Raw genomic sequence first — 27,997 nt, 5'->3', positions numbered from 1 at the left:
TGGAAAATATTTTAACTAAAGCCTTTTATTCTATACAACTGTGAAACATCATTTACCCTTCTGGCATTGCAGACTCTTCTGTCAGTCTTTCCTGAAACTGTGTTTTGGGATGGTTAGAAAGAAAAAAAGAAGAAAAATTACAACCTTGGCTGATTTCAAACAAAATTACTGGGAGCAATTCCAATGTATACAACGGGACAGCAAGACAACCAGAAAAAAAAAAAAAACCCCAAACCCAAACAGTGCCTATTGGAACAAGCGTACACCCTTGCTATTAATAAATACAAGTCAGAACAGTTTATCAATAAAAGTTACAGTTCTGCTTAGCCATTTAATTCACAAATATCACTAAAAATGTGCAGTTATAGCACAATTGTGTCAAACTGAGCATACACAGAAATGGGGATTCAAAACCTGAAACTGACTCTCAAAAGACAGGGAAAAAGACATGCTAGCTTAGTTCTGAACCATATTTTTTGTGTAAGCAATGAGTTTGTGTAGCTAGGTTAAGAGTGCAGAAGGTAATGATTTGACTATTTTTTCAAATAAAATACGATGAAAAATATTTTACTTCTTGTTTGACCAATACAATCCCAGTAATATAATTTATTGGGACTTTCTTTAGGCCTCAACCTAAATCTTGATAGCAAGATACAGGAAGGGCAAGAGCGTATGTCTCCTGAAGAAACTCGACTAATATACTGCCCTTTGAAGGCACTTGTGCTTCTGCTTCAGACAAGAGTCATTTTTACACAATTTCTTTACGAGGATTTGTAATTTGTTCTGGCTACAAATGGTTTTCTGGGACAGCCCCACATTTTCTCACGGAAAGTTGAAATGCCTTTACCCCCTCCCCCCAATAAGTTAAACTCTATAAAAGACTACTATGAGTCTATGACAGTCACATATCTTTAGAAATAACAGTGAAAAGAAGATCCGCATACATCTATAACAAAAGAACAACTGCATATAAAACTTCAGAAAAGAAGAGTAAGTATTTTTATATCATGAATATGAAATCTGCTGAGAAGTTTCTAAAGTTTAACATTAAACATACGAAGTTATTTTCAGAATGGTCTGAAGTTTTAACAAAATGTCACATAGTTTTGGAGCACAGTTACCAAAAATTAGACTAGTGTGTCTTTAGAACACCTAGGACACAGTGCAGGAAGTAGTTATATATATTTAAAAAAAACCCCTCTCTTTAAGTTGCTGCAAAGCATGTTCACTCTATTATGATGCACAGCACCATTGGACCGACCCTGCCACAATATTTATCTAGTGTTCTTATTCTGCACGTCAACAGCTCTCTAAAGCAACAATTGCGTTGCAGTATTAAAACAATTCTAATGTTAACCTTTCATTTGCAATTCAATGGGCCGATTCTTTCAAGTATGCAATACCTATTTCCTGTTGGTTTTCTTTTCCAAATTTCTTTAAGTGGTAGAAATGTTTGAGTAACCTGTGAGAAATCATTGTAGGAACTTTATGAATGGAATGTACTAAAAATACTTTGTGTGCAGTTCTGAATTATATTGTGAACACAGCGACTAATATGGCCAAAACGGTTTCATATCAAGCATGAGCAGATGAGGATATTATGTTCTGGAAAAACAAAAGCAAAAAGGAGGAAGCAAGTCTGCACTGGATTATCATCCGTTCTCTGTACACCTCACACAACACGAACCACTCAGGGACTTCCCATCTCATTGGCTGAGACTAGGACAGACTTTAGTTTAAGTCATATAGATTTTTTTCCTCTATGTTACAGATCTATTAGTCACTTCAATTAAATGTATACTTTCCGTCCATACTGAGTCATTAGAAGTCTCATCTACCTTAGGGGTTCAGTGGGCTTCTATAGTACTACTCTTGGAACCAGTACAGTATGGTCAAGTAAATAAGTAACCATTTGGGTCCACCACTCCCTTCACGTTGATTTCTGGCGATAATGAAGCGTCAGATCACCACCACTCTTCCAAATGAAGTGCTTTACAGTTCGAAGGTCCATATTCGGATCCAAAACCTAAACAGTAAAAATTCATCTTTTATTCTACAAATCTGCTAGATTATCAGAAATTCAAAGATAAAACACTCTGGTTGGGCAAAATAATCCTATGCACAAACTGGCATCAAAGATGAATCATGCAAAGGCTCAGATTTTTCAAGTAGCAAGTAAACCTGACGCCTTACTGAAATATTTTAGCCATGTAACATATAACTTCAGATTACAACCACCTCCTCAATATTTAATCTTCATGCACTTACCACTAGACAATTCATGATTTTGGACAAATTTTAAACTCTGCTAGAAATGTAGAATTCAAAACATTCCAAAAATGCTAGAAATAAAACTCCATGGAATTGTATTAAGTCCATTTCTTCAGTATGAGTAACTAATCCTATAACGGCTACTAGTCAGACCAAATTAAACAGGCATACGATATAAATTCTTCGATCCGGCTACCTGCAGCTGTCTGAACTTGTGCGAGCACTAAGTTAACACGATGTCAAAACATTTACTTGGTTTTAAAGGTAACAGATAATCTATAGCATATTTCAAGCTCAGTATTCAGAAATTCACAACTGATTCACCGGTAGACATTGGTTTTGTTCACAGGCTAAAACGCCCAAGTAACTTACCTGGTCCTGGCACAGAAGTTCAATCTTCTCCTCTGCTAGCACAGCAATGTCCTCCTCTTTTTCTTGTTCTCCTGCTTTTTCATTATTGGAAGAGCTAGTTGTCTGAGACTCATTATCCAAGTTTATGATTTTCTCGTACACGTGTTCCATCACTTTTCTCACCTGAAGCATATCACTTGCTGACAGTCGGTCTCTATATAAGGTAAGCAAAGTTTGGCAGGAAAAAACTTGAGAAACTGTATTTCTTATCTTCACAATACCTTAATCTGTAGTAAACTACACAAGTACACAGAAAAGCTCTTTATATTACAAATTTAACAGTAAATTATCAGGATCATCCAGAATACCATGATCAATACAGCCATTTATCCAAAGATTCACCCAGCAAAAGAGACTCAGAGAAGTGGTAAGATATTCAAAAGACCAAATTAAATCAAACCCTAGATGAAGAGTATTGTATACCACCTTCATTCTTTCAATAGAAAAGGGATTAGTAAGAGAAGGACACGGGGTATGGAATAATAAGAGGTAAGACAGAATATGCTGTTCACCCTACTACATGAACAGAAGGGCATTCTAAAGTAGTAAGCAGCAGCAGTTTTTCCACAACGTACACAAAAAGCCTATGATTTCACAAATCGTCTCTGATGTGAAGAATTCAGTAAAACTTAAAGAGGAACTAGGCATTCGTGGAAGATACCGAAAATTGTTGCATATAAATGGTAGGCATACTGTCTATGACATTGACTTCGTATCTGAGGACCTGCATTGATGTCTAACCTATATAGGTCCCAGTTACAGCTAGTGTGACAGGCGGACTATCCGGCATTCCCTACTGTCAGGTTTTGTACCTCTTCCTTTTAAAAAGCTATTCTTCTTCACTGCTAGCAATAGGAAACATAATATAAAACTGTGGTTCTGAACAGTGTAACAATCTATCTCTGTTTCTGATTAAATACCACAAAAGACAGAAAGTCTAATTTCTGTAGATAGTTCTTGGACATTTCTTAACATAAACTTAAGCAATTGCCCACTGAACCCAAAAGAAAGCTACAGTTCTTTCAAATATTCTGATGTAATGCAATGCTTCAGAGCAATGCTGCTTAAATGACTAGAAACTTCTACAAATTCACCAAGCACAATACGATTCTCTGGTAAACCGTTTTGGTTGTTTTTTTTTTTTTTTGAGCTTGCAATTCTCTTCCTGCAGTTTTGAGAGTCAAAAACGCATTACTTACTTTTTTAGAGTTTTTGCCCCTGATGATGAATGAGGTTGGAGGTAGAAGGGAATCTTATTGAATTTGGGCATATTTTTCTAGAAGGAAACAAATTTGAAAAGTGTTAATTTAGGATGAACTGTTATCAGCTCCTATTTCCACCAGCTGGTATGTGAAGTATATTCAGCTCCTAATTATCAAAAACCAAGAGAGATCCTTAATCAATATAACCACCACAGCCAACTTCCAAATTACTCATACTCCTGAGATGCTTCAATTTAGATGATGCACCTATCATCTAGCTTTTGAATATAAATTATCATTTATTTCAAAGGAAATTAGACAGTATCAAAAGACTGCAGCAATATGAAGAGTATTCTCTGTTCCCGAGCTCCACACTTGAAAAGGATACCAGTTATGCACTTTTTCTAAGACTTTCTGTCAAAAGAAAGTGAGCAAAAATACCTTATCTGGACAAATCAAAAAATAATGAATCTCAAAGGGTCTTGAATACAGACCTTGAGATCACTTATTTTAAATACAAACAGAGTAAAAATTTAAAATGTCATTTCAGATCCTGTACAGTTAAAAAAAAAAAAATTGTAGTTCACCTTAGAAAAAAAAACAACAAAAAAGCAAAATCCACACACATGTTACTTACATCCACAGTGATGTCAATTACCCATTGTGGCACAGTTTCATTAAGAAGCATAGATTCAGTTTCACCGCCTGAATCCCGACATAATAACCTAAGACATACAGAAATAACCTTTGTGAATGAAAACAATTATTGTAATGTGCATTACATAATGTGCTCCTTTCAGGAGAGGACCTGCCCTTTCGATGGGCAGGGAGCTCGAACTTGGGTAGCTGGCCCTTCACATCATCAAACTTATTGGGGAAGTGATCACGTATTTTCTGTAAAGACCAGAAAAAGTAACTGCAGGAAGAAGACGACAGATCCCTAGAGCAGAAACAGGGACAAGTATCTCAGGAGACTATAGGACTACTTTGCTCGTGGATTGCGTACGTTTGTGAGTTGAAGTACAAAACTGTCAGGAGAAGGGGAGAGGCACCTGGCATAAAGCAATTCTTTTCTGCTTGGGAAAAATGAGCTTTGCATGTAAAGTGTCTGCTAAGTCCTCTCCAAATGGAAAGAATAAAACCAATTTTAAGAAATGCGGACATACAACGGTGAAACAAAGCCACATATAATTTTATACATTCCAATTAAGTATTTTGTCAGAGTCTCCTGCAAGCCACCTTTTAGGGCCAGTAAACATGGCTTGCTCCTTCCACTGGTGTCTTTTCAGTGCTCTCTTTAGAACAAGCTGTGTAAGTCATAAGATCCACCACTACAGAATGAATGCAAATATTAAGCCCCAGCTACAATGTAAATACATTGATACTGCAGAAAAAAAAAAACAAAACAGTTTTGAAAGCTGAAAAAGGTTATGCAGTTTTACTGACCAATTGATGGACTGAAAGTTACATAGTTTTGGGGCCTATTCAGCCTGGGAAACAAAAACAACAAATCAAACATCCCCCACCCCTCAAATTTAAAATCCACTATGTCAGTAAATATTAAATGCTTCATGGTATTTGAAAGCTTGGCATTTGTTTTGCAGCACTATTAAACTGTCTCTGACATATCATACATCACAGTTAGGCTTTTCAATATAGAATGAAAAGAAATAGAAGGGTAATCGGTATATACACATTACAATACAGAACCTGTGCTCCTACCTGCTAGAGCTTAGGACCTTCTAATGGGTCATCAACTATAATTTTGGGAGCAGAAACCAACTCTCTAGTGAGTAGGATCTCCCATCTGGGTCATTAATGCTCAAAGACCAGCACAACAGACCCGTAAGAGAAGTTCTACAGGAACCTATAAAGTAGCACCATTTCATTCTAAAACAAAGTTCAGTTAATCAGTTTGCAGGAAGAGGGCACCCAAAAAGATCTCAAAGCTATGACATACAACTAGGAACAATATACAACTCTTACTGTTGTAAAACCTCACACCTTGATGTTCAAACTCACATACTCAGTTGGACAATGCAAAATTATCATTAACAGCTGCTTATTTTGCCTGCCAAGGGCATGTCTTGAATGTACAGTACAGAACGGATGCAAGTATTACATTCTGATAACATTTCTGTTTGCACAAAGGACGTGATTGTTTAGCCACTGAATTTACACTCTTGAGTTTTTATACCTGAACAAAGTACGTCCTCCAGCCTCACCAAAAATAACTGGTGTGTGTGGTGGCACTTGGAAGTATCCATTTCCTTTCTGGACTCTGTTCTCCTGCTCACCATTCACTGTTGGAAAAAAATATACACAACAGTGAGACTGCACTAGGCCTTAAAATTGGGTATACATAGACCAAAGAGTGTCTTCTCCACCTACAGCTAATGTATTTCATAAATTAATAAAATCATAAGCTTCATAAAAACCAAGAAAATCCCCATTTCCAACACACAGCAAGTATATAAAAAGGAACACCAGAGAGTAACTAGATCAATACAGGTTTGTGGAAGGCCTATTTCAAAAGCCTTTGAGAAAAGGGAAATAGAGCTCATGAGCCAAAACCTGATTACTAGTTTTTTCCAGTTCCTTAACAGAATTCTGAGGATTTGTCAAACTGAACAATACTAATATGAGAAATCAACTAAAGAGATTCCACTGAGACAAGACTATTTTCCCCCACTACACTGACAGTACAGAACTCTGACGGATGTTAGCTTTGCTCTTCTACGTGGATTTGCCAGATGTCAAAGTAGTGTACTCGTACAGCTCGGACTCACATTTCCTTGAAGTTACTGCATTCTAAATACAATTTATTTTTAGCTAGTTATAGCACTGCGGTCTTCAAACACTGAAGAACCTGATTCCACATCAGATGGATAGGATAAAATTAAAGAAAAAATCAGCATTATGCACCTCTTGAACAGTGCAGCTTCTAGTCAGTCAAGTATCTTGAAACAGAGATTTTTATATATATATTTATTACATATTTATTTAGATGCCTTCCTTTCACTTGAGAAAGATCATCTCGATTACACTGCAGCATGTAATTACTGTATTTGAACATGATGTTGAATTCAAACAACATAAGAAATTTAAACGGGATAGTCTGATGAGATGAATAATTCCTTAGCTTTCTGACCAGCAACACATGTAGTGAAAGAACGGTCAAAAATTGTATCAAGCAAAGAAACAAACAAAAAAAATCTGTTCTCTGTTAGAAAGGATGAATATGATACTGAAGTTAGAGCAAGTGAAAAATCCTACAGTTTGAAAGATTTCTTCATAACACTTTTGTTAACAATTGAGAGGAACAATATTGCACATATGTATGTATATTTAAGTTCTTGCCTCTTTACACAAATTCCAGTGTCCAACAGGTACACTTTATCTTCTTAAGTCATTGTTCAATGTCAGTTTCTTAACTGTTACTTTTGAAAGGGAAAATGAGGACTGATTCTGTAGTGAATATTCTAAACATTCCACTAATTCACAACTATTCACAGAAATAAGTAGTGCAGCATCAGTTTCCAACAATACAAAAGCCCAAGATATACTTCTCATATACTCTCTGGCTCTCAAGCTGCAGACTGCCAGTACACAAAAAGTATGAGAATCAGCAACTTTATCCAGAAAAGCCTGCCAAGTGCTGTAACCCTCCATGGAGGTCATTTTTGAAAGAAGAAAGTAGCTAACTCTTGGCACAATCTTTGTCACAAAATGGCAAGATATTGCTGAACTTGGTTTTCTTAATTGCATTACCTGTAGAAAGTAATTTCTTAATCAGCAAAGATAAGACTTTTCAGTCAACTCTGATCTGGGTTGAATTAGTTTCAAAATAATCCACAAATTTAGGAGTTATACAGTCTCTTTTATTCTGCCAAATTCAGCCGCTATCTTACATTTTGCATAGCTGTGCTTTTTATCTCACGCCTGATTAGACTTAGCATTATTACCTTAAAACACCACTCTAAGATGGTTTTGTATAGACCTACCCCATGTAATATTCTAATAGCCATTGAATATATTTTTTTCCAATAAATCTTTCTTTTATTTTATATTGTTCATAATACCTAGAAACAAATTGGAATTATGTCAAGAGAATACTGGCTAATGTTGAATAACTGAACTATTGCTTTTTGCTGTCATTATCTAGGCTGTTTCTTTTCCCAGTCAAGCCTTAGTTTTGCCAGTAATTGTTCTTCATCAAGGCATCATGTTTCTGTAACTTCAGAATCTTCTATTCATCTACTTTTTTATGGACTAGAGTTCTTGAGATTTTTGCTGATACTTTCAGAAGAAGAAAGCTACTCAGCAAATTTTGGTGTAAAGCAAATTTAAAAGCATTAAAAAACATTAGTCTATGTCAGGTATAAGACAGCAAGTCAAGTTATACCTGCTAAAGAAACAGAAATATAAACAAACAGAATGTATGAACAAATCCAAAAAAGGAAAATATTAAAATACTAACCATGATTTATTTCGTTTTCTTCTTCATCCATTGGATTGATATGTGTTCTAGGCCAATACTCCAGAAGTGCTTGTAGCAGAAGCCCTCCAAGGTTTACTGTAAAGACATAGCGAGGTAGAACTTCAGTTACATACAAAACGTTGGTATTATAATATTCTACATTTGATCCACAGCTGAAAACTTTCCCAAAAGTTAGAGTAGTTCTGTTCCCAAAACAAACTATTTATGGGCACAGAAATCTGCTTATCACAATCTCAGAGCTATACGTTACAGTCTTTCAGAAAAAGCTGATTTTAGAATCACTACAGTTGGATCACTCACATGCCATAACATTCTCTAGATTAGGTGATAGTTCCAGGTCTATTACTTTTTCCTTTTTGCTTCTTGGAGGTTTAAAACCAAGTTAAATAGAAAACCTGAACATGACTGAAATGTTTCAGAAAAAAGCAAACATTCCCATTAGAGAATTCTCTGCAGAATTTCATCTCAAGAAAATAAGCTCTAAAATCCAACCAGCTACTGACATATGTGGCACTGGAATACGTTGAAACATAAATACTGGAATTTAGTCTGTTTTTTTCTCTCAATAAACACTAACATTAGTTAAAACTTACATTTTGGATCAGAACCATCTGGACTGCTAAATCCAGCATCCTTTGCTGAAACCCACGCTGCAAAGCAGTCACTTTCATCCAGAGTAATTGTCAACATCTGTGGGAAAAAGACCACCAGGAAGAGGAATGCAATAGTTGTTTTGTATTAAGCAAGTCTATAAATTTATTTTGTTTATACTTAGCTGCAAATACAAACCAAAGAATTTCTAAATGCATGCTAGCACAGTTTGTTTACCAAAATGTATTAATTCGTAATTAGTATCGGTGGATTTAAACTGACCATACCATGAGGAAAAAAAAAAAATGTTATTCAGATTATTAAGAACTGAGGTAAAATTTGCTGTTTTGCTTCAAAATAAATCTAACCCATCAGATAAATGATAATCGTTCTTCAAAACTTATACCAAAACCTTTGTGAACAAACAGTATATGAAAATATATGAAATATGACATTAGAACAACAGATTTAGGAGTTGTATCTCACCCCAGTTTTCAAGTCTACTGAGAACCAGTTTGGCACATACACCATTTTAAATCTCTTCTTAATTTCTTCTTCAAAATCTACTTTCCCAAGGTCTTCAACTTTACATGCCTGTACACGAAAAGAAATACAGAAGTTTTTAAATTCTGAGTATTGAGTCATATCAGCACCTCAAATCTTTTACTTGACTTTCATTTACACTTGGAATGATTAGGACGTATGATTTCTCCATGAGTACTGTCGTCCAGAAACACACAAGTTAAAGGTTCAAATTTTTCTCAAAAAATTGAACAATAGTTTACGTGGTAAGTAATTTTTATTTTTTATTTATTATTTATTTCTGAGGTAGTGGCATCAAGCCTGTGGAGAGGTATAGAATTATTACCTCACATTAATAAAAAACACTTTCCCTATCACTGAGCAGGTAGCTGTCTTATAGCATCCTCTGTCATTCTTCTCCCCATCAGTATCAATATTTCAGTACAACTGTCCATCAAACACCAATATTCTTTGCAAATCTAGAAACAAATTCAGCTCAACTACTGTAATGGGAACAGCAGTGAGTGAATTTACGTGCAGATTCTTTTTTTGTTTTATTTTATACTTTTTTTTTTAAAGTTCCTCAAGCAAATCTGTTAATATCCAAATTCTTGTAATCCACTTGCAGAGTCATCCTGAAACACATGCTTTAAGCGAACTCTAAGGATTGTAACCTTGCAAAGACTTATTTCCTCAAAATCCAGGAAAAGTTACAGGAAGCAAAGATTGAAGGGTGTAGCTACAGATAAGAAAACTTCCCTCTTTTCTTCCAGCATCCTCAATAAAGAGTCTCAGCTTTAGAGCGCAGTGATCCTATACATAAGATGACACTTTGACCTGGCGAATAACCCCATCTCTAAAGTGAATATGTATTTAAACATATCTAAGAGATGCTTCTGAAGCCCTTACAAAAGAGAAAAAGAATTGAACGAAAGTACAAATTAACAGTTCCATTTGACTTTGGTCCTGTGATCTAACACTGTATTTCAATATATACCAACTATAAATGGAAAGAAAGAAAAGCTATTCACTTTTCCACAAAAGTCATCTAGATAATTTTTAGTACAAATCTACATTCTCCAACTTAATTCCCTTCTTTCTCACTTCAGTCAGCAACTGAGCAAGTTAGCTGGGCATGCTTTACTTCATTAACGAATCTTGGCTGGAGCACTGCATAATTCAAGATAAAAAAAAGATTTAGAATTTCAAACAGGATTTTGCAACAGAAGATATTGCTGACCATCTCACTGATCTGGGATTCCAGTCCTTTCTCTCTGCACTCTCTTCCCTCTCCTTTGACCAGTCATTGGGTAAAACAAGATAAAGAAATGCCACACCAGGTCTCTCTCTTCTCACAGGAGCCAGTAACACTAGGCCATGCTTCCTTCTGCTAATTTTCCTTCCAGTCCTGCCTTTCTGCCTGCTATCTTGCCAGCTAACAGGGGAAGCAGTACGTTCACGCTCTCAGACTACTCCACAGACTACCAGTCAGCACACCCACTTGGGATCTGTGGGTTTGTAGCAGGACCTGAAGCACAGGTTTCCCTTTTGCAGGCTAAGCTTTCTTATGCTATTCCATACTGCATTGGGCCTCTATGAGCCCTCTTTGAAACAAAACCCAACCAAAACAAACATTACTGTTTTCAGGAGAGAATTCAAGGGTCTGAATTTCAGGTGAATGAAGATGTCAATACCCAGCTTCACGTCAGGCAGACGCAGAAAAGCTCAGAAATGCCCCCTCCCCTTTCAAAAAGCAATCTTTGCATTATGTCTTCAGACAGAAAGATGACTTACTTTCTACCATAGGAATCTCATGCACTAAAAAAATATATGAAAAGGTACAAAATAATTAATCATCCAACAGTAGATGTTTAATCAGAAATGATGTACTTACCTTCAAGACATCCCAGTATGCCACATTATTATTTGTGTCTTTGGTTAATATGTGTCTCTTGTCGTTAAGAATGTGGCACTGAATAATACTAGCACCCCCTAGCAAACAAACAAGAATTAAGGTCACTAAAGTGACTTTTTTTTCCTAATATTACATTAAATTAAACTGTATAAAATGACATGTGTGATTGTTCTTTGGTTTCACTATTTTATCTAAGACTTGGATATCACGAGGGTTCAAACGCTATTTTAACTGTAATTAACAGTAGATAGATGATAAGCACATTGGTTTTGTTTTGGTTGAAATCATAGTATCAAGTACCTAAAAACCTGAGTCAGTCTTAAAGATCTACCATTTCTGCTAATGATAACAGATTTTGTAAGGGACTGGAAAACAGCTGTTTACCTTTTATAACTTGGTCAGGCTGCGTACACAGGGGTGGTATAGGATTGGTACAATCATTATCATAATCTCCAGATGCTCTAAAATTATGAATTCCCTTCAAAGTCTAAAGAAAGAAATAAAATAATGACACATTCATAATAATCTATAAACTTTGCTTTTATCTGTGAGTAACAACTGCCAATTCATGGTGCTATTTAGATGTTAACCGTCCAGTTCCGAGTAAGATAGTTTATTTCTAAAAGCAGCATAAAGAGACAGCAAAGGAAGTAATTCAAAGCTTAATGTCTTTTGATCAATTTAAATATTAGCATTTTATGATGTTTTTAAAGAAAGCTTACAGATCATAGCAAGTCACAGTCAAATTGCAATAAGCAGTCCAACAGTTCCCAAACCAAGCCTGCAAGTCCCATGACTACTTAATTGCATTCACAGAGTGTAAAATATATCACCTACCCATTTATTCACAGAGGATTTAGTTGTTGCAACCCAAAGTGCTGGAGGAGGATCAGCTGATCTATCAAGTTCCATCTAAATAATGAAACCACAGATACTTTCAGGCACGCTTAACTTAATTTTCCTTTGTTCAATTAATATTTGCTCTGTATAGATCTGCTCCCATACTTGGATGTTATCTCAGAAACAGCACTACTTTCAGTTTACTAAAGAAATACAAATTTTAAATGAAAAATAACTAAGCTGCAATTTTTGAAACTCCAGAGAAATTGTTTCAAGTATTCAACAAATAAATTCTGGACATGGACAACAGCAAATGCAATGTGTCTAAACACCCAGTATTTAAAGTTGCTTCTAGCATGATGCAATCTTGTCTAATGGACAGTTTGGTAAGTACAGTATTTTCTGAATTACTTTGCATTCAAATACTTCACATTGTTAAAAAGAGAATGTAAGAAGTTCTGTACTAATTAAAAAGCAGAACTTTATACGTTTGGCTCTGCTGTTACATTTCTTGGACTACGAATCACTGTAGCTAAGATCTTAGAAGACGCCTTCTGATCTTTGTACAGCTGACCATAGCTTTCATTTTCCATTTTGAACTGAAATTTCTCAGATTCTGACTTTTTCAAAACTACATTAATAAATCCAGGATTTTGTCTGAACATACTAAGCCAGAGTTCACTCACAAAGAAAGCCTTACTTATATACTGGTATCTGTTTCAATCGCACATTCCTTACATACCTACATGTTCCAAGGTCATGTTATCTAGAGTTATAGACAGTAAAAAAAATCCAAAAAGCAGTCTCTTCTCCGACTTGTGCATGCAGTTTTCTCCAGTTAAGAAAACATCAGGTTTAGGTGTTCAAAAAACCCACAATAAATTTTACTCCTGGTTCCCATGAGTATGCAACAGTCCTGTGCATATATATTGCTGCTAAGAAACATCCATTTTTGTCTAAAGCCTTGGCAATGCCAGCTTAGTTTCTTAAAACCATACTAGAGTCTGGTAAAAACAACTTTTCATGTTTGAAGCATATTCAATTTCAGTAATATTTGAATTTGCATATTTTAGGTAGCTGCCAGGCATTTATATTCTTCAGACAATTAAGTTGCAGATGTAATTTAGGAGACAAAGCCAATATACTGAAGACGTGGTGTAGTAAACACTTGTTACCCAATATGCATTCTTTTATAAACTGAAGCCACTATTGTACCTCAAGCCACTATTTCATTAGACAATACGCGATACAATTACACTCTTATACTGTGAGGGTTACTGAGCACTGGCACAGATTGCCCAGAGAGGTTTCGAAGTCTCCGTCCTTGGAAATATTCAAAAGCCGTCTGGACATGGTCCTGGGCAATCAGCTCTAGGTAGCTCCTCTTGAGCAGGGGGGGGTGATGATGATGACCTCCAGAGGTCACTTCCAACCTCAACCATTCTGTGATTCTCTGAATTAAACTCAATTACCTTAAGAACTGGTGCCTTTTCTTCACAGATCAGCACACGGATATCAGGATTTCGTAAATCTGTACAATAAATCTTCCTATCTCTTCCTCCTGAATAAACATGAGTGAAGGCTTCATTGACCTGCAGAGCCCAAACACCTTCATCATGGACTCGATATGTGGCTATACATCTCTGCTGCCCAAGGGACCACAGGCGGATAGTCCCATCAGAGCTGCCTGAAAGACACTGAGCAACAACCATCATACTTAAATCAAGCAAGTATTTAAGTCTTTTAAAATCATTTTTTCCATAAAGAGCTTTCATAATTCTTATGGTTATATTTTTCCATTAAGACAGTGCTAAACGAAGACTGGCACTTAACAACCCTAGTCACAATTTCCAGACTTTTTATGTAAACCACCCCCTCCATACCTAGATGGACCTGTAATAAAACAGAACTTTCACCCACACCAGTGTCCTTCCCTTAATAACTAAATATCTGTAAAATACTTGTTAATCTACCTTCTATAATCTATGACATAAAATAATTATATTGAAAAAGACTAATGACATTTCTGCATTCTGTAAAATGCGTTTGTCTCAAGTTAAAGCACATACCTGGGTGCCATCTCTGTTCAGCAACAAAGCTTTTACATTGTCCGTGTGCCCTTTGAGTTTCATTAGTTTTGCACAAGTTCTCGGATCCCACACCCTTAGAACCTACATAAATAGACATTGGATAACTGGCATTAACATCATTCTTCCCACCAATGCATTTTCTCTACAGAATATTAAGCCTTTCCGAATAAACTGACCCTTATTCTGAACACACAGACATCCATCACCAAAACCATACTTTGTTAGACCAAGATAGACATAACTAGATCTTATGTACCTCTAATAATCAGCTGTGATTTTCTTCGCTTGATTTTAATTTCATTTGTTCTGGCTTTTCCTGTCTTCTTAAGAAATTAAAGAATGGAAGTGACTGGAAACAGGATAGTGCAATATGGGTAAAAAAAATCTGAGAATCCTCTCAGATGCTTCACTGGTTTATCCTATTTTCATTTTTACATTGACTTGGAAATAAAATTCTCTCTAGATTAGATTAGGTAAAAAAACAACTCGCAGGGGCCTTTAGGGTGTTCCATCTTCCTTTACAAAGAGCATGGGCTATCTCCCAGGAACACTTGAACTTCATTAGCTCACTTCATTTCCCACCTCCTGCAGGGGTCTTACAAATTGCTGGCACCACTTCTTTCTTACCTGTGGCAACTGCTTCAGTTTTTATAATCATCTGAGTAACTGCCCCCAAAATCAGAGCTCTTGTGGTGAAATGTAATGATTTCTGATAGAGAGAGGGTTACACAAGATGATCTGATTGTCTCTTCTGCGTATTAAAGCTGTATGGACATATACACATCTTCAGATTGAGGCAGGTAATTGTGTCCTACACTTACACTCCCCCTTAAAAAATAGTGTCTACCCTCACTATTAAAAACACCAAAGCTGCTACAGACATGACATTGGAAATGAATAAACTTGTCTCTTTATACTAAACTTTGAACTGAAGTGGAATGAGCCTTACCAGATTTTTGCTTACCTTTTCAGTGGACCCTGACACAATAACTGTTCCCATTTGATTCATTGCAAGGCTGTAGATAGAGTCTTTGTTCCCACTCAGGGAAGAAGCTATTTCAAAATAAAATTTACATTTTCAATTTTAATGCGGTCATTTGAAAAACATACTTATTCACTCAAAAACGGTATTTTAGGGTATTTTAATACTCTTGCATCCATGAAAACAGTGCCACTCTACCCCATATATAGAGTTGCTTTAAAAAAAAAAAAGACAGACTGTAGACAGCATATTGTTAGGAAAACCACATCCCAATTCTTAATCTACTGCTAACATAAAAACAAAGTAACCCCTCACACTTACAGTCATTACAGTCCTGGTGCACTCTTGCTCTTCTCAACTACTTTACTAGTGAATGATACTTCCATGTGATCTTACAATACACAGCATTTGGATTTAAGCGCAGAGATTTTTTTCCGAGCCAAGTAGTAGCAAAATTCTACATTATAATATTAAAGGCTCTTTTCTTCGTTCAGCAGACATGCATTACTGAAGTTACGCTGCAGTGCTGAAATGTGTTACTTGAGCACGGATGCTACTTTTGCATTTGGGAAAACCGTATGGCAACTCCTTAGCATCACAACTGTCATCAGAGTTGAGAAATTCTGTACCTTCTAGCCTGATCTACTTTTGGACAGATTAAAGTACCAATCCCTCAACTGGGAAAAGCACAGACACAGCAAATTAAGATCATCTATTCAGAGAGCACCATTAGGCATTTCATCAAGCCTCAAAACCATACGATCAGTATGCTAAAAAGGCTGAGAATAGCAACAAACTGTATTGCCAGCAAAAATGCGAAACTTTATGTAATGATTTATGTATATTATGGAAATAAGTTTCTAACACAGTATTTGTGACCCAGTATCATAAACATTTTGTCACAGTGGAAGAATTATGCAGCTTTACTTCAGGGTTCTCTTAACCACTAGCTATGGCTATCCAAATGTAAACTTTCAAATGAAATCTATTATTTGTAGCCAAAATAAAGTCATAGTCTTCCACTGTCCCCAGAAAATAGTTGAAGGTAAAAAGCAGAACTGAAAACTCTTGAAAGTTAGCACACTGTTCAACAACCATCGTAATTTGTGAAAGGATAACGTACAGAGTTATCACAAGCTGGACATCAGGAATGGAAGAGAGAATCTTAAGTGTACAGAAGCAAAACTTATGCCAGAACAAAAGCAAAGCTCGACTCCACCCTCTTCTGGAAGGGACTACCTCTCAAAAGCAAAATCTCTCCACTTAATTTAAATTAAGGCTATGCTGACTGAGATACTCTTTAAAAATAGGCTTCCTTTTAATGTTGGCTTGTGTGCATTGCTCCCCTGTAATCAGATAGGAAATTAATGCACAAGAACAATCTTCATTTGCACTCTGAAAAAATCAATATTGTTTGAAAGGACTGAGGAAAACCAGCTTCTTTAAGGACATATACAATGTTCTTCCCAACAAACACTGTTAGTTAGGAGCATTAGAAAGAAAGAAAAATAACTCCCCTGTTTCCCTTTTCTCACCCTTATGAAGCATTACTGTTCTAACTCGAGAAATGCAAATTTTTTTCTGTCATCTTAGAGGCAATGCGTCCACTTCTGTTTGATCTTGGGCTCAAAACAAGCATCAGCTCCTCGGTACGCCCCATCTCCCAACTGCAATTCACTTGAATCATTTAGCTTCTGTATCACTGTTGCAGTGCTCAAGAAATTCTTTTTCCCCCCCCCCCACAACCAAGTTTTCCTGTGAGCCAGCAAATAAATTCTTCCTTCAAAAACTCCCTGTTCAATCAGAAGATAGCATAACTTACAGTTATCAGCAAAGTTTAGTGATAAAATAATTCTACTTTCAGTGAAAGAAAACTTCTGGGAAATATAAGGTAAATCTACTTAGTTATGTGCAGTCATGTGCCATCCCAATACTATTCTGCAGTCCAACACAGCTCACTAGAAGCCATCTCTCTTCTGAAGGCTACAGAGACATGCCAGCATAAGGCTATTCTTGAATTAAAAAGTCCTGTAGACAGAACAACCCAGACGCACCTTTAGTTTTAGAAGCTACCAAATCCATAAAATTAACACACCTCTCAGAATTAGCCAAAACACTAATTAAAAAACACCAAAACAACTATATGTCTGCCTCTTATTTACAGAATCACATATTCCTGAAATTTCTTAAAAGTCTGTTGTGCCAATTCCAAATTTTAGTTTTGCAGATTTTTCTCGAGTCATTCCTAACCTACGAATGAGGAAGCAAGTAGTCTTATTTAGAAAATTAAAGTGTGGCAGTGAAGCAAGATGGTATGTTCTTTCCCAATGCATACATCTGAGACTCTGCTACTGTTTAAACATGTAGCAAACACTAAGTATAAAATGAAAGAGATCAGTCACTTTGAACACTATTTTTCCAACCTACCTAAAGGCAGCAAAACACACTGTGGTCAAACTAGACCTCTTTCTCAAAAAATATATTGTAAAATAGCCAATACCAACCAGGATGCTGATGACCCAGATTTACGTTATTCACTAATTAACTAAATCTAACTGAACTTGAAGATGGGTGTCATGCTTCACAGAAGAGAAACTTAACGAGCTCTATCTTGACTATTCTAAGAAAGTGGTGCTGGAATTGCTCTACGGGGTAAGATCTCATGATTTATTGTAATGTCTTCATTGGGATAGAGAAGCAGGACAGACCACTTCTTAAAAGATGATGATGACGTTAAGGATTAACCCTGATACGTAGAATCTACGGATAGTTTCCCCTGGCGTTCTAATATCTAACTAGTGAGTTAGATCTCACTAGTATGCTATTTTTACATGTAATTAGTGCTTAGTACTACTTCACGTGTTTTTTAATCTAAATTTATCTAGTAACTTTATTCTTCTGACAGATAGATTTGATAAATGTATCAAGTTCTGCTTTAGGAGCTGTACTGCAATTTTGCAGCACCTATATAAAAAAAAAAGACCCAATTCAAAAACCAACCAAATTATAATACACAGAAAATGCACTCACAAAAAACCTACGGGAAAATTTCTATAACGGGTTAGTTGAGGAGCAAAAAGCTTCTCAAGCTAAAGCTCTATCAAGTTTGAGATAGAGCATATTACATTTCAGGAGAAAATGTTCAAAGAGACCGGTCGTCTATTCTAAATGACTGTTGGCTGCTCTAGATTTTCAGCTGTTATATAATGCAACAAATGGACTCATTACATACTAAAACCACCTTAAAATTTCTTGCACATTTTTTATGTACACACAGAAGAAGTATCTATAGTTTTAAATTCATCTCACAGATTATGCTACTCAATAAAATGCACTTGCCTCCCCTCCCTAGGTACCTACTTGTTACGGTGTTATTTGAGGCAGTCAGTGCTGTTAGAGTATTTACATCCCAGAGGAATATCTGTCTGTCCAGCCCGGCAGATGCTACCAGTTCTTTATCTTTTGCATAGGCTAAGGCTTTCACGTAATCCTACAACAAAGTAAATATAACAATATGAATCAACAACACTACCCATTTGAAGTCTACATCTTAATATTTAAAAGATTGTAAGTGATAACATACAGTATTTACAGATAATATTTTTCACCTTATGCGTCCTTAGTGTTGACATGCAAAACCCCTTATGTGCATTCCACACTTTAACAGTAGTATCTGAAGAAGCAGATATCACTAAATTGGAAAGAATAAAGAGTAAACTTCAATGGCTTATATATTACTTTAGAGCATATTTCTACTACTCTAATTTGCTTTTCAAAAAGATTAAAAGAATCATTTATATACACATTTAAATTTTCATTAAAACATCTGCTTACACTATTTATCAAATTTACAATATACATCACAAATTAATTTTACATGCTAAGAAAAGATGGAAAATAATTAAAGGAGCAGATAATATACTTTTATACACAATTTCTGAATCCTCTAGTTTTCAAACATTTAAGTACTTACATGTTTTACCATTGCAGCAGAGCACAATATCATTTACCCAATCTGTATGATGTTCCATAGATGCTATATAAGGGTCTTGCTGCAAATTAAGAAAAAAAAAGTTTGTAAGAGCTCATCACAAATGGAAAAGATTGTAACTATCAGATCCTGTTGTGGTATTTTCTTCAATCTTCAAATGGGTCAAAAGTTGCCTAATGCAGAGTTGCTTGAAGTCACTATTCCAGAATCTTTTTGTGAAAGAACTATACAGCTATGTCAGATATCACAGTATGAGCAATATCAAAATGATTTTCCTATCATAGTAATTGGCAGCTGTTAAAAAACAGTATCAGATGTACACCTGTAGGCAGCTTACTAGCATGATAACTTGGAAAAAAGTAGGTTTAGACGTAGGAATCCTCTCATGACTTACCTTGTGCTGATTCACACTCCATATCCTTATAATAGAGTCTCGGCCTGCTGTGAAGAGTCTATTTAATGCTGGATCCAGCTGAAGTGCATTTACCCCATTTCGGTTATACTTCTCCACTTCATCTCTAATCACATAGGAGACCTAAAATACATTTACACAAATCCAATTATGGTATTAAGATATTGACTTGGCCATAAAACCCTAACATCTAATTTCATCTTTGTGAGGTTCTCGGGTAGAAAATATTAAGAGCTTTACAAGCATTCAGTAAGTCTGTCAGTTTGAGAGTTACCAACACCACCTCAGTCATTTCTCTCCCCCCACGCCCCCGAAAATGGGGAAGAATCATAGAGAAGATATCAGCAGTGCTATAACCAGAGCCCAAAGGATTATTTAATCATCACAACTCAAGCTTAGACCCAGAGAATCCTTAGTTCAATTCCCTGCTCTGCACAGATATTCTGGGTGATCTCAGACAACACACTGAGTTTGCGTCTCACTTCCTAAGTAGGTTTCATAGTTTTTATAGCTGGGATGAGAGTATTTCCCAGACTCACAAGAGAGAGGATATGGTCACTAAGGATTACAAAGCATTGCAAGACTGCAGATACAAATTCTAGCTATTTCAGGTGTCGCTTTATTTTGAAACCAGTTTTTAAAAAACTACCTACTTCCTAATATAAGAAGCAGCACGAATGTTCACTGTTATTTCAGATAGTTTCTTTCCTTCTGTATTTGACAGTACTTTGTGTATAGGTTATTTCATTGTTTTGTTCAGAAACCCTAAAAGGAGATTTAAGGAGACATACTGCAAAGGCTACAGCACTCTCCATTATTACTGTTCAGTTAACACAATTATAAGGCACTGCAGCTTCTTCAGAGCTACCCCACTCACACTGTGCTGCACCTCTCCTGATTCACAGGGTTTACGCATTACTATGAGGAAAGCCCTCACACCTAGAGAAAAGGAGGGGAAGCTGCCAGTTATGCCTCTTCCCAGATTCTGTAAAACATAATCAAAACAAGGTAAAATTTTAGGCTTGGTATAATCCAATCTGCCCACAGCAGAAATAATTTGGATACATAAGTACCAGTGTTTTGAAAACGCTTTCAAGGAGCAGTCTTGGACTAGAGATCTGAAAGCAATTTTTCACTCCAGTAATTGCATTATAGCAGTATAAAGAAAATGTTTTCCAGATCAGATCTCAGTTACACAAAATAAAACCAACAAATTAAACAAAATGTTCAGTGGTCATTATCATTGAAGAAACATTTTACAGATCAGATTCTGTACCACAAGAACTGACAGGTCCATTTGGTGAATGTGGGCAACAACTCAACTGAATTATCCCATCCCAGTACAGCACTGTAAGAGAACGGATGCCTCTGGAATGCACATATCCAGTCTTATTCTCCAATTTAGAAACAGCTGCAACAGCTCTATAGACCAACACTAGCGGATCAAAATTAAGAGCCTCCTGAATCCTTCTGCCCTAATACTCTCCATTACCATTCCACAAGCCCATTTACTACATTTATTATGTTATGTCCCCATGCTCTTAAAGCACTTCTTGCTCACAGTCTTTGTTAGCCACTCACAGTCCTTGTAGAATCACAGCTCTTCCTCCCAATTTCAGATTGTGTTCTAATTTCCAACACTCTGGGCTTCTCACACACATTCCAGACTCATCCATAATGTTCCTGCTATCCATGCTCAAGTCTTCGCCTACACACAAGCTTCAGAGACGTTACCGAGAGAAGACACCGTCAACCACGCATAACATTGTTATGTTAAAACACTTCAAACACTTGAAGTTGTTTTTGGGTTGGTTTTTGGGTGGTTTTTTTTGTTGTTGTTGTTTGTTTGTTTGTTTTGGGTTAGGTTTTTTTTCTGTGATGCAGAGAGCAAGATGTATGTGCAACTTCTCACCTGGGCTTGATCGTATCATGTCTATATTGCTAGAAGACCTGCACAGCACAGACTACCTGAGTAAAAAAAGTCAAGGTTTAACGTGATACAAAACACAAGGCAAAGGGACGGCCATCAAATTCACACCTCTTTCAAACTCTTTGAATAAAGCCAATGAAAATACTCAGTTAAAAATACTAAGTGGGAGCAGATAAGACACAAAGGAATTCAAAACCTAAAGGTCAGTAGATCAAATTTGATATTAGTTACTAGCGAGAACAATCTCTTCCTGAAATATAGTGTCAGACTCAAGATCAGCCAGGGCCCTTCAGCTCTTGCTTCTCCAAACTGCTAGCAGGATATTTTTTGACAAATCCTCAATTTTTGGATTTGTTCTTCTTCTGTCAGTCACCTCCCATATTTGTTATATTTTCAGGTGTAATATAGACTGTGGAAATTGAGAGTCATATTTCTATGTTAATCTTGATAGAACTAAAGTCGTTTAATAATTTCTTAAAATGCAATGGATATATTTTCTTGCTAAAATAAAGAACTAAACATGCTTAACACAGAAACTAGCAGTGAAAAAAGCTCATAGAGATTAGATGTAGTAAAATAATTTTCACTTCTTTCTGTAATGGAATTTGCATAACTATTAAATTTCCATCTAGAAGACCTTGAAACACTGTCGGCTCAACTGGGAGCTGTTTGTCCATCGTTCAAAGACATGACCAGGGAAGACCATTTCCCACTACCACCAGTACTGAAATATTCAAATGAAGGTCAAATTTAATTTGCCCTTTATTCATTTTAATAACTTCCACATATGAATTTAGTCAAACGTCTCTTGGCAAGTATTGTTTATATTTTAAGAGAACTGAGGCAAAGAGAGGAATTATATTGTTTCAGGGTTAATGAGTCTGTGGTAGATCTAAGAGCGAATGCTAGATCTCAGTACCAGTTCAGCATTAAATAGAACACCATCCTTTCCTCCTGTGAGAAACCTGACAAAGTAACTCTGCTGTAACAACTGAATTAAAAAAGATTAAAATCTTATTTCTTACTGTTCCAATTTTTTGGGGTAAATACATGACAGCTTTGAAGGAAAAAAAGATGGTAAAACAACAAAAAAAGCTTGACACTTAACAAAATTACCCAGCAGTAACTGCTACTGTTCATAGAATTCAACGTTACTTTTGTCTCTCCTCAGACCTACAATTCTACAAAGTTTTATTTTCCATCCACAGTTTACCTTTCCTGATAAACTATCTTAAAAATTTAAGATATAAAAGTAAGAAGGAAAAGAAATCTCTATTGTATAAAGAATAGGTAATGATTGTTTTCTGCATATCATGGGAAGAAACTGTGACAGCCATTTTTCAATGATAAAGGTGATTCTAATCCAAATTAAGCATGTGCTCCTAAAATTCTTTTTTTTCCCCTAATACTAGAAGCACAAGGGGTGAAAATTAAGATGAAAGAAGATGATTTTATGGTCACCAAGTTTATTGGATACCACACCAACATTTCAAATGAATACTGCTACTTGAGCAGTTAGGAAAGGACAAAAAAACCCTACTTTTAATGAAAAGAATTTGAATTGAAAATGATGACTATGGCATAAAAATGAACTCTTCCAACTCTTATTGGAGGCCTAATGACATCCTAATAACTGTCAGTTGCTTACATTAGAAATACTTCATAAATTCCTTTTCTCATCCAAAACCAAAAAATGTTAAATGGTCCACTCTTGCAAACCAGTCATTGAGACTGAAATAAAGACCTTTATATATTAAAAAAACTAGAACAAGACACACGGAATATGTGGCTGAACTAAAAATAACCTCACAAGACATTTGCTGCACACCACATGGAACCTTTTAGAAAGACAGGTATAACACTAGAAGCATCCAGGCTTGTATTCAAATACATTAATTATATATTAACACAGAGGGACAAATTAAGGGATCCACAAAATCTGTTGAAAGGGTGTTGAAATGCCTCCCTTAACACAGGGAACTTAAAATGGATCAATAAAAGCAATAGCAACTTGATTTAAAAGACCTGACACTTGTGTAAGAGTGGTGGACAGCAGGTAAGTTCACTAAACCAAAAAGTTCACTAAGATGAACAGGGGAAGATTGCTGATAATCCACATGTGGTTCTCTATTATATTCTTATTTTTGGGAAAAAAGGTCAGAAAGTGTTTTTTTTGTTCATTTGTTTTTTTAAATTTGAGGGTCACTGAGTATAGACTTATAAGAACTATTAGAAAATATAGTAACTGTACAAACAAATACAAAAATATAAAGTATATATTCAAGTATGTGTGTACACACACATATCTAAACAATGTAAAAGCAACAAGCTTTTGGCTGAGAAGGAATTGCTTCGGTAAAATTCAACTCTGACCTGCAGCATACACATCTTTATCGCTCCAGATAAGGTACAGTATTCTGCATAGAAAGACTCTGAAGGTCACCAGGAAGTTGCCACTTTAAGCACCAAATGGCATTCACTTCAAACAGGGCAGGCTGAGAGCACATTTCTGCTTTGTTCATTGCGCTGATGCACAAAATCAGTTGCAAGCCACAAAGATAATGAGTATGATATAGATCATAGTTGTTTTATTGCTGTGATGGTCTGGGAGGGGCAAGATTTGTGGGATATGAAGTATTTTAATAATGACCAAGGCCTTTTACATTTATACTGCTCTGGCTTTTATAAACTCCCATAACAAATAAGAATCTTTCACTGCAGCAGTGCACAAACATTACAAGGTGATGGACCCTCATTATAAAGAATTTATGGGATTCAGTACCCTAAATGGATCAGGACTAATCATTTTAATGACTGTCTAAGAGCTCCAAAGGTAAAGCTACTGTCAACAGATACGCTTCAGCACACAAAGCCAAGTGAATTTCTTACAGGATCTACGATGTGTTTCCTTCATGGATGAGTGTATCAGATGATCTGAAATCTTGTTACCCTCGTTACATTACATGTCTTATAATAGATTTTGTCTTAATAGATGGGTAGAATCTGCTTTTAAAAATACCACCACACAATCATGGTGGAGGAAACAGTGAACAGCCGAGCTCTGATGGCACTCATTCCTTATTTGCAAGTAGCAAAAATTTCAAAGACGCAAATACTATTGTGAACAATTAAAAAAACGGTATTTCTCAAAATCACTGGAAGGATTCCATGAGATCTGACAGGAATTGCATCAAAAAATGAGAGAAGCAGCAGTCAACCACCAAGGAAGAAAAAAAAAAAATCTATTGCCTTAGTATCTTGGTAGGGCAGATGTATCCCTTAAAATAAGTTTTTAAATTAAGAACATATTGATATTTGAATTTTTATCAGGTGCTCCAGGCCCTAGAATAAAAATAATGGAAGGCATTAAGAAATTCATTTTATCCTTTTACAATGGAATCAACTTACTGGCTATTCATTTGCTTAAATATTATATACAAAATAAATATAATTTATAAATATAATGTATATATTTATTATATATAAAAATAATATATATAACATCTAATAAGTTAGAGCATACAACATCTAGTGCGCTTTTAGTAAATGGTACTATTAAAAAAATCAGTAGCTGAAATATTTTCTTAAAGATTTTTTTTTGTTTCACTACTTTCTACTTGCTGTCATAATGCAGTATTAGTGCATAAATACGACAAAGTCAGAGCAAAAAGATCTTCTTATTCTGTACAAGACTTAAAGTTCATTCAATAGTTTCGTAATAAAGATGCTGATCCAGACCACTTATGGCAAAATTCCCATGTTCTGTCAATAGGTGTTGAGTGTGGGGGTGAATTCATTCTGGCCAGGCAGCCAGTATGGGAGAGCAGTTACAATGCAACCCCTCAAGGGCAGCTACTTTAAGCCACCTGCTGAAAAGTGGCTTCATCTTGATTTAATTCACAGTAACATATCCGAAAGCTACAGCATATGGCCAACTGTTTCTCGTCACACAGCAGTGTCTGACACACCTCTGCATCCCCATTCCCTTCCCAAATCAGACAACCTTACTACTGCAGCCTTCAGACTGGCATAGCTAAGCTTAAGAAACACCCATAGCCTGCCGCTGGACATTTCAAATGCCTGACTTACATTTAAATCATTCAACTTCTTACCTTTTTTTATGCATGGAATTTATTTTGAAGCCTAAAACATCTATTCTGATTAAAACCTTATAAACATAAAATTATATGCAGAAGCACCCTAAACTGGCTATTTTGGATGGTTCTGCTTACCAGTAAAACAGGTGCATCCAAGCTAATAATAGTTCCAATTTCCATAAACTTCAACCAGCCCTCCTGCCATGTAAGGAATCAAATTCCTCCATGCCTGAGAGGCATTTTTTTAAAAAGCTTCTTCCCCTAGCCTCATAGGTTTGGGAGAAATTTCTCCTCCTCTCTCACTCAAAAGCTTGATGAGCAGTACCCTAAATGCTCAGCCATAGGGAAGCAAAATAAACCATTAGTGGTTTTAACTTTCTGTCAGTGGCTGGATACAACAGCCATTTAGAATTCCATTACATGAACAAAATCCTGTCTCTAACCAAGTAGGTGAAATAACAAGAATGCAAGAAAATACTTAGCTTCTTACTCAAGGCTTTACATATGCTTATATTGTAACCAAAGCTGTTCTCTGCAGATCTAAACTTACAATGTATTGGCTGAGACAGAGATCAGTGCAACAGTACATGAAGTGAAAAAAGTCATGTAACACAATGAAAATGGAAAACAAGACATTATAAACTAGCACAAAACCACCTGTAAATACAAGCTTTTGAGCTAAATAATGTTTGGAAGAGGAATGTAGTAGTAAAAAAAAGGAAACATGTTCTTTGATGCATGTTGCTGTCAGGGAAATAATACTTCATAAAGAAATAAGACTACATCAAAGAAATATCTAGTTAACATAAAATCCCCCTCCTTAGGGGAGCAACCTGCAAAAACTTGTTTATGGCACAGGCAACAAAGTCAATAAATGGATATTATATTTGGGACTCTTTGTATTTTAAAGAATGTCAGAGGGTTTTTTTGGAACGGTAAAGGAATTCTTTATACGGTATTGGTCGAGAGCTAACCTTAACCATGAAAAACATTAAAGGCTATAAAGAAATGCACATTTCCACTGTGTGATAAAACACAAAAGAAGTGTTGAAAAACCGAATGCATCTCTGGAAGGATTCTAATGTTATTTCAGGCTTAATCAATATTTCTTTTGATCACAGTGGATAGATACAGCTGAAACTTGCACTTGCCACTAGAAGTAAGCAGCTTTGCACATTGATAAAGCATTAAATCTTTTCCATAGTGAAAGCTGTAAAAACGTTTAAAGCGCTAGTAGTATCACAAACACGAACAAAAAAGTTGAGGACCATAATAAAACCATTTTCATGTCTTTTACTATTAAAAAGTCTTGGCTTTTTACACACATTTCAGTAATTCCAGTCTCCACCAAGGCTACAACAGTGTACTCATAGCTACAAATGAGCCCACACCACAAGGTCCGATCGTCTCTCGGGTGATATGTGAAAGTTTACACCCACCAGACTGCCTAAGCCACGGTCTTTCTTTAAGAAATGCTGACCGGAGCTGGGAAGGGCAGACGGGCGGGGTGGTTCAGCTCTGCCTCCTCCGGGCTGGGGAACCTGGCCCCGTTCGGCAGCGAGCAGCACCTCTTCCCCCTCGGCCGGCCAGGCCCCGCTGCCATAGGCAGCCACTCGCCCCCTCCACGGACGTTAGTGGGGGAGCGCCGTTGGGGGGTGTTGGCGGGGGGTGTCTCCCCTTCACCTCAGTGTGGTTGGGAAAGGGAAGGAGGCGACTGCGTTGCCATGGAAACCCCCAATCCCTGCCTCCCCCCAGCTGGGAGCAGCCGCTGCCACAGCCCCTCAGGGCCGGGCGGCAGCGTCCCCGAGGGGCAGCGTCCCCGAGAGAGGCCCTCGCTGGCCCGCCGCCCTCCCGCCGCTACCCGCCACCTGCCCGCCGCCCCCGCCCGCTGACCCCACCCCCGCCACCGCCCCTCTCCCGGGCCGCGCTCCGCCTCGCCGCCGCAAGCTGTCCTCCTCCCGCCGGGCCAGGCCGGGCCGGGCCAGGGCCCCGCCGCGCCGTGCTCCCCCGCAGCCCGCCCCGGGCCCTGCCTCGCCCTCACCTGCACTTTCCGCCGCCCCGCCGTGTTCTGCCGATGATGCGCCGCCATCTTGCATGTTGACACTCTGATGTCATTTCCGAGGAGGGCAAGTCGGCCCGGAAGTCCCGCCCCCTCACCGCTCCAAACCCGCGATACGAGGTAGGGCGGGGGCGGTCACCGCCCGAGGCGTTGCGAGGGGAACGGCCGGAGGGGGCGGGGCCG

The 27,997-nt window shown here is 37.0% G+C and overlaps 1 protein-coding gene across 2 annotated transcripts; it reads right to left on the bottom strand.

Annotated features, from left to right (window-relative positions):
- Nucleotides 1-5: 5 nt before the first annotated feature.
- On the bottom strand, nucleotides 6-27,912 carry WDR48 (WD repeat domain 48). 2 transcript variants are annotated; one of them, XM_075144254.1, is made up of 19 exons: nucleotides 27,797-27,912; nucleotides 19,711-19,851; nucleotides 19,299-19,377; nucleotides 18,934-19,016; nucleotides 18,686-18,815; nucleotides 15,308-15,396; nucleotides 14,323-14,424; nucleotides 13,726-13,950; nucleotides 12,251-12,325; nucleotides 11,798-11,900; nucleotides 11,393-11,490; nucleotides 9,463-9,570; nucleotides 8,979-9,075; nucleotides 8,365-8,460; nucleotides 6,082-6,187; nucleotides 4,522-4,609; nucleotides 3,882-3,958; nucleotides 2,644-2,836; nucleotides 6-2,026 (listed from the first exon to the last, which is right to left on the bottom strand). In XM_075144254.1, the coding sequence occupies exons 1-19, from the start codon at nucleotides 27,842-27,844 to the stop codon at nucleotides 1,931-1,933; spliced, it is 2,034 nt and encodes a 677-aa protein (XP_075000355.1). In that variant the 5' UTR covers nucleotides 27,845-27,912; the 3' UTR covers nucleotides 6-1,930. The 2 variants fall into 2 exon arrangements, with proteins under 2 accessions (XP_075000355.1, XP_075000356.1); XM_075144255.1 differs by lacking the exon at nucleotides 27,797-27,912 and adding an exon at nucleotides 21,641-21,691.
- Between the last annotated feature and the right edge of the window lie 85 nt (nucleotides 27,913-27,997).

The sequence above is a fragment of the Calonectris borealis genome, chromosome 2, assembly GCF_964195595.1.
Source record: "Calonectris borealis chromosome 2, bCalBor7.hap1.2, whole genome shotgun sequence".
NCBI classification, from domain to species: Eukaryota; Metazoa; Chordata; class Aves; order Procellariiformes; family Procellariidae; genus Calonectris; species Calonectris borealis.
The sequence above is the reverse complement of the archived record's forward strand: the minus strand, read 5'-3'. Positions and strand labels throughout refer to the sequence as shown.